This window comes from Syngnathoides biaculeatus, chromosome 4 (assembly GCF_019802595.1).
Source record: "Syngnathoides biaculeatus isolate LvHL_M chromosome 4, ASM1980259v1, whole genome shotgun sequence".
Classification (NCBI taxonomy): Eukaryota; Metazoa; Chordata; class Actinopteri; order Syngnathiformes; family Syngnathidae; genus Syngnathoides; species Syngnathoides biaculeatus.
This window is the reverse complement of record NC_084643.1, coordinates 3,199,165-3,206,675: the sequence shown is the minus strand read 5'-3', so window position 1 is coordinate 3,206,675 and position 7,511 is coordinate 3,199,165. Positions and strand designations below refer to the sequence as shown.

General features: G+C 45.2%; 1 protein-coding gene across 6 annotated transcripts in view; it reads right to left on the bottom strand.

Annotated features, from left to right (window-relative positions):
* Positions 1-740: 740 nt before the first annotated feature.
* Positions 741-7,511, bottom strand: part of LOC133499506 (rabphilin-3A-like) — a 25,342-nt gene continuing 18,571 nt past the window's right edge. For all 6 annotated transcript variants that reach the window (XM_061817597.1, XM_061817599.1, XM_061817596.1 and 3 more), the window contains 11 exons: positions 7,285-7,470; positions 7,037-7,210; positions 5,214-5,293; positions 4,752-4,826; positions 3,896-4,005; positions 3,679-3,805; positions 3,530-3,586; positions 3,275-3,429; positions 3,002-3,083; positions 2,797-2,893; positions 741-2,709 (listed from right to left, as the gene is read on the bottom strand). In XM_061817597.1, coding sequence (XP_061673581.1) covers positions 2,579-2,709; positions 2,797-2,893; positions 3,002-3,083; positions 3,275-3,429; positions 3,530-3,586; positions 3,679-3,805; positions 3,896-4,005; positions 4,752-4,826; positions 5,214-5,293; positions 7,037-7,210; positions 7,285-7,470 — 1,274 coding nt within the window. In that variant the 3' untranslated portion in view covers positions 741-2,578. The remainder of the gene's footprint in view (positions 2,710-2,796; positions 2,894-3,001; positions 3,084-3,274; positions 3,430-3,529; positions 3,587-3,678; positions 3,806-3,895; positions 4,006-4,751; positions 4,827-5,213; positions 5,294-7,036; positions 7,211-7,284; positions 7,471-7,511) is intronic.

Genomic DNA, 7,511 nt, shown 5'->3' with positions numbered 1-7,511 from the left:
CATTTAATTGTGTTTTGAGAAGATTTTTTAAAATCGACAATTACGAATCTTCAGGGGCGCTGCCATTTTCGCCAGTCACATGACCTACGTACGCGGATGGGACGCGTACCGTGCCGCAACAAAGGCTCGATTTACATGGGATGCCATTTATGCCCGGCGCCGATTTCTCAGATTTATCCTCATCAGATGAAGAAATAGCAGTATCGGTTGATCGGGAAGACGAGGAATGCGTCGATACAGATTTGAACCTGTGGCTGTAACTAATGTTGAATATTCGGATGGCTCTTTGGGCGGAATGACGCGGAGTCATACTACTCGGAGGCCGACGTGTGGCATAAGTGCATAAACAAAGGCCCCCCAGAAGCTCCAGGCCGGCAGCCGCAGATAGTTCTTTGGACGGGAATGATGCGGAGTCTGACAAGCGAGCTCCAGCGGCAGGCCACGAGCCGAGCTTTCAGGCGCCGCAGCCCTTTAGTGGAGCTTCAGTGGTAGCTTCTGCATCCGGGGCTAACGGCCTCCGCCGCCTGGAACCTCAGCTCGCGGGCGCCGCCGCTGAAGTTCGCTCGTCAGACTCCGCGTCATTCCCGTCCGAAGAACCATCCAAATATTCAACATTAATTACAGCCACAGGTTCAAATCTGTAAGGAAGTATTCCTCTGTCTTCCCAATCAACTGATACTGCTATTTCTTCATCAGATGAGGATAAATCCGAGAAATCAGCACGGGACATAAATGGTGTCCCATGTAATCGAGCCTTTGTCGCGGCAGCGCCCCTGAAAATTTGAAATTGTCGATAAAAATCTTCTCAAAACACTGTTAAACGAGAGAGGATTTAACACCACATTGTCAAAATAGAGTACATATTACATGACCTATTGGATACATTGTTAATGCAAACCAGTGGATTTCCCCTTTTAAATAATACAAACGAAAGAACCACATATACGCCTAATATTTACCTTCATGTGCTCTAATCACAAATTAACATCAACGGGTGAACGATCCAAATACTTATGAGTCATCTATGCGTCATATTTCTATGCTATCCTAACCTGAGCAATGTATCGTCAGTATGTAAACATTTCTTCATGGTTATATACATTATGTTCAGTATTGTCTGACATGCTCGTACAGTTCAAGTGTTACACTCCCGCCGTGTGACTAAATCACACGAGATCTTAACGGGAACACGCTAGACATTTGCGAACTTTTAGGCATGAGCGCTCTGCCTTTAGGAGCCTCAGTAATGATTGTGAGCGCGGGTGCTACAAACATATTGCTTTTTTTTTTTGGTTCAACGCCTATGAAGCAACAATGTCTCAGGCTCACCGCAACACTGTACAATTGTGCAACTCTTTGTGTCGAGTACATGAACGAAATTGTTGGCCGAGTCCAGGCGGTTTTGCAGAATCTACGGCATTTTATCTACGTTGTACAGAACGTCACTGAAAATTGACTTTTTGGATAATGAAGATGAAATGTAGCTCTACTTTGGGACAGCGTGTACGACTCCCCCTCTTCCTCGAATTTCTGTACTTTAGCTTGGCTTATGGCAGTGGCTTTCAAACTTTTTGGGGTGTGCCAATGGGGAGGTTGGGCGGGGTGCTAGGACTGAAAATTGTAAAAGCGAGTGCAGCTGATAGCGCTAGAAATTGGAATTGGGGGGGGGATAGAAAAGGTGTCAAGCGGGAAGGAACTGAAACACGCCGGGACGCACCCACCAGTTTGAAAGCCACTGATACACACGGCTTGGAGTTATAACGACGCATGTTTATTTGGCATGTGCCTGACAGCCAGCAAATGCATTTTTTTTTGGGGGGGGGGGGACCCACAGGTGTGGACTGAGATTTTTTTTTTTTAATTTTTATTTTTACCCTGGAGTTTGTTTTTAATTCATAAATAGCCTTTATCTCAACCATTGAACACTATATAGAAAAAAAATCATATGGGCGCCTGATCACAGCGCCTAAAGTGAAAAATGAAAGAAAATAGAATTGGGTTTGTTCCGCTTGGAAGTTAAAACAACTTCCGCTTTTCTGGTCATATTGGAATGTGTTTTTGCAAGATTCTTTTTTTGTTCATTCGTCCCAAAGGCCATCCGCCAGGTCAGAGATTTATACAGTAATGTCTGACATGAGCAAAAGCCTGATGGCTTGCTCGGTCTGTTCCAAAAAGTGTTTGGCAGGATCGTGCAGGTTATTCCACACAAAACTCATCCAACCATGTAGTTATGGACTTTTCTGGAACGGAATATTGCCTTTCCCAAACCGTTTCCACAACGTTGGAATTATAGAATTATCTATATTCGATTGAAGGAGAGGAAAGGGATTTAGTCCGACTCCTGATGGATTCGTGCAGTGATTCGAGATGCGCGTGTGGATACTTTTGTCTATATAGTGGGAGGCTCAGAGGCAGCTTAAGTCGGCACAGGTAGAGAAAAGAAAAATAAAGATGATGAAATATAACGCATGATAAAACAAGGCAATATAGTATATATGTATAAAAGGTGCACGGGGAGGGGAATGCAGATCAAGAGGGTGGAGGAGGTTTTCGCTCATGCTGTGCGTGGAACAGGTAGTTAATCACTCGCGGTATGATTCTCATTCATCAAGGTGTGCCAGCGCTCGATCCGCTTGTCTTTGTTCTTCAAACACTCGTACCAGTGTTTTAGCCTCTCGCCCTTGGCGGTGATGCCCAGCTGACAGCCACCTGCCGGGAGGGGATTCAAGTGTGAACGACTCAATTCCTTCGCGCTTCCGTTTGATTTCGCCGAGGGAATCCTCCGGGAATATTTACCAATGTAGTCGTTGGATTTCCCGATATCGTAATCCCACACGGAGACGTCTAAAGTCTTCTTCGCCAGTTCGCTGTGTTTAATATCGAAGCTGAATTCCTGAAACGGAATAAAAACACACACACTTTCCCTAATACTGTAGTCATCATATCTATTTCGTATGGAATCAAATCAAATTTGTAGTTTTACTCATGCTATCAATCAAACCTCATTAAATTCTGGATTTAAAGTCCTTTTCTTGATCTGAGTTTTGCACTTGCCCTTCTTCCCCATGTCCGGTTTCAGAACTCTGTCAACCATAGACAGCGGATTTGAAAAAAACATTGCAACTGTGGTAACTTGCATACTTCCTCACAAAAAAAAAATATTTTCATGCTAGATAGACTACATAAAAAACAAAACATCTACAAGAATGTCACGCAGGAATGCAGCCTGACTCGTTGCGGCGCGTCCGCATTTCCAACGCCGTCTCCGACTTACATTTTGACGTACGGGTCCGAATATCCGTTGGCATCCATGGCAGCCAAATGAACGCAGCGCACCACGCCGACGAGGAGGCGGTTCTGCTGGGTGCTGTACATGAGGGAGATGAGAATGCGACCGCGTTCCTCTACCTCGCCGCCATCTTTTGCAGACTAGAGGGAAACAAAAGTAAGAACAAAAACGTCACATTTATGAGGAGCTTTTGTGAGAAACTTTAACGGGAATGGGTCGCTTTTCAAAATGGAAGGTCACCTCATCTTCATAGAGGGAAATGCCTCGAGTTCCACCTGCTGTCGCTGTTCTCTTTGTCTGTGAGTAGGAGCAGAGATCACATCAGCGGTTCAGGTCTTTTTTTTCCAAGAGATGAGAACATCGGAACATTGCAAACGATCCTCGCTCACCGGAACAACCCTCTCCAGAAACACGTTAAAATTTTTCTTCTGATTCATCTTCAGTTTCTTCAGCGCCACTCGGGTCTCGCCGATAAACTCGTTGTGGCCAAACTTGTCCTCGTCACAGACGGAGAGCCTGTGCCGAAACGCCAAACGAGGAGGAGGCCCGTTGAGAACGGACTGGCGCTGCAGTACGAGTCTGAATGAGTCTACTTGCTGTTTGCACCTCAGGGTCTTGCGCTGCATGTCATCATCCGTCAGACCGTGGTAGGTGAGCGTCTCATTCCAAGCGGGGTTCCGGGTGTTCCTCAGGGTCTTTGTGCGCAGCTTTGTTGACTGTTAATCATGAGGAAATCAGAAGATGGCATGCGAATGCCGCAAGAGCTCACCGTGCTTGCTTTCAAGTTTTCGTTCGTTTTTCTACTAAAGTGCCTTGTGTGCTAACTATAGCAGACATACATATTCATGACATAATTTATTCCACTGCCCCTCTCTGGATACCACACCTTTTTTCAATGATTTGATATTTTCATAACCACATGGTGGCAGGCTTGAGCTTAGAGAAGGCCAGAAACCCAAAGTCATTGTCCCTCATTTTTTTCTTTCATGTGCACAGTCTATGTGCATAGAGTCTATGCACATGTGCCATAGACACTATCTATTCATGCATCCATCTATCCATCCATTTTCTGAGCCGCTTATCCTCATAAGGGTCGCGGGAGTGCTGGATCCCCTACCAGTTGTCATCGGGCAGGAGCCAGGGTACACCCTGAACTGGTTGCCATGGAGACAGACAACAGTCACACTCACAATCGCGCCGAGGGGCAATTCAGAGTCTCCGATGAATGCATGTTTTTGGGAATGTGGGAGGAAAGCGGAGTGCCTGGAGAAAACACACGGAGGGACGGGGAGAACATGCTAACTCCACAACGGTGGGGCCGGGATTGGAACCACCTGTACTCAGAACTGTGAGGCCAACGCTGTACAGCTGCACCACCATGTGGCCTAGACACTATCCGTGCATATTTCTAAAGAAATATAGCAAAGGGGTTTATTTTTTATTTATTTTTTTTTTTTCTAACCTTGCTAGCCCCTGGCAGCAAATGAAGCTTGACGTAAGGATCGGCAAGTCCATTTGAATCCATAGGTTTCAAGCCCTGGAGAAGGGGAAAAAAAAAGAACTTGTATCAAATCTAAAGAATGTTAAAAAATGAGGTTTGAGGGGACAAGATTTAAAAAAAAAAAATTAGGAGGTGCAATATTTAAAATAAATGCTTACTTAAACATGTCCAGCAATGAATTCCTCCATGAACACACACACAAGACAGTCGAAATTTGATGCGCTTGCACCGAGATCTGTTTTTCTGAACTTCAGTGTTACGTAACTGGTTTGTCAAACTACAAACATGCATTGATTTGCATTTCATCGCTACCATTTGATCACACCGAAAAGGAGGTTTTGCTTCATTAATTAATCGACACGAGGGCTTTATATTTGGGTGGAACCCTCCGTCGGTGGGAATACGAAACGAGGACGGTCGCACCTTTGCTTTGAGGATGCTGCAATGGAGGCTGTTGCTGTCCTGATCATACATCAGACTAAATTCCAGAGAGCCCAGAGTGGCTGAAAAAAAAAACACGACAGAAGTCAGCACACGTCATTGTTGTTTATTTTATTCTTTGTGGTGTCAGCTTTTTAATCATTCATCACAAATACATACCCTGTGCTCTATGTGTTCTATGCATGCTTAATGTTTTTCGGTTCCGCTTTTGCGGAGCAAAGCAGGCCTTTCGGCGCGAGATCAGTTCACCGACTGATTAATATGTTAAGGGACCACGGAGGCAGGGAGCGTGCTTTCGAAACATTAAACTAAAAGTAGCATTTTGCTTTTGGATGCGAGTTGGAGAGAAAGTCCAGCTCTGCCCTCATTGGAATAATCACATCATCCATATTTAATTAACTGCACAGTGAATGATGCTGGAATTTCATTTTGAACAATGGTGGTACATAAAATGCATATAGGAAGTAGTTACACATGATGTACTGTATGTATGATGGGTTTAGCATTTTGTAGTCTCCTTGAGTATGAATTTCCGTCTTTTTAATACCTTGGGGTGCTTATTTCCGTTGTCAGTCTATTCTGCAAACTTTGTGCAAAAGAGTATTTCTCTGGCCACATCATCACTCCATTGGACCTTTTCGACCTGTCAATCACTCGTACAATGATAGCCAATCAGATAGCCGCATTGTCTCGACACGCCCCTCTCGCCATATTGTCCTACCAGCAATGCTGGTTGTCAGTAGCGTGCGCTTGGAAAAGTTAATGTTATGAAGATAATGGTCCTCAGATGGGAAACGTGCAATTCTGATGAAAGATATCCTGCTAGGTTGCAAGGGGCCCGGTTGATTCATTTTCCAAAGCCTAAAACACAGTTGACAAAGTGTCTATGACGGATGAAGGCTCGCGGAAGAGCACACGTACAACCAAATGTGAACAATATCAACAAAACAAGGCTGTATGTTCGAAGGTAAGGGAGGGAGAAGTAACTTCTCTGAGTTTGATTGAATTATTATCAGTGCTTTATACATTGCAGGAGAACAACTTTCACTTTGTTAGTGTATCACTGACCTTCCGAATGAAGTGTGTCACGTTTTATCCCGAAGAGTCGCGTTAGTGATACGTAAATGCGCAATGTCATGCAAGAGAAATGTTTATTTGCCTATTTGTATCACATCGGACTTTGAAGACAGAGCATTGGGTTCCATTACGAGCCAAGTCAAACTTTTTCATCTGGTCTCTACGGTACTGACTGAGTTAATCACCATTGTTTAGATTTAGAAAATTGAACCGAACTCACTGATACTACAATGATATTTGTTGTTCCAAGTAAAAAGTACTCACCCTGCTTGACATTGCGCAGTACAATTCCATTATTTTATCCTGTTGGATTTCAATATGTTTGTGAGGCATCAAACGTTTCGCTGTAATTCTGACATTGCGTCCTGCTCCGTCCAAAATCTTAATTCTGTGTACATATCCTTGCGTGAAATAGTTGAGAAGCTCTCTGTAGAACTCTCTTGGACAAGTCTGACGCATTTGCCAAAAAACATACCCCAATATTATCTGGAGTACACGATAGAGAATCGACTTCAAACATGTTCTGTTCAATGGCCATTTTGAAAGCTTGTGGGACATGGCTAAGGGGGCGGAGCTTAAGATCGCCATCGGAAAGGTCCATTGAACTGTCCCCTTACAGTCTAAGACGTCAATTCCCATTGCAATGTGCTTCATTTTAAATGAGTGTCTCCCTGGTAAAGTTCTTGAGTGTTTTGCCACTGAATGTAGGAAGCACGTGAAGTACTCACTGGCTTCATCGGAGTCGTAGTCGTCGGCCTCCTCTTGGTGCGCAGCGGGCAGAGGTTGATTTCGGCCAGGAGGAGCACCGTAAGCGGCGGGCTGCCTTCTGTCCTCTCGTACAGCAGGAGGCACTCTCTGTTCTGACGGGATCGCGCCAGAAGAGTAAGCGCCTCCTTCACGTCCTACAAACATACATGCGGGACATCGATTTTGGTTCAAATTGAGTTGAGTTAATGAGGGCGCGGCCGCCCCTCACCCTGCGGAGCCGTAGAAGGCGTCGCAGCGTGCGGCGGTCTGGAGCTTTGAACGGGCACCATCCTCTTCATCACCACCGGGCTTCCCTGCTCTGCCTCTTCAGGGTCAGCGCTGCCCGTGGCCATGCGAACAGCTGTTGGCTTCGGGGCCACAGGTGGGTAGCCGGCGCGGCCCTTCAGCTCTGTTCCTAAAAATAAGCACAATACAGTCAACACACACGCACACTAT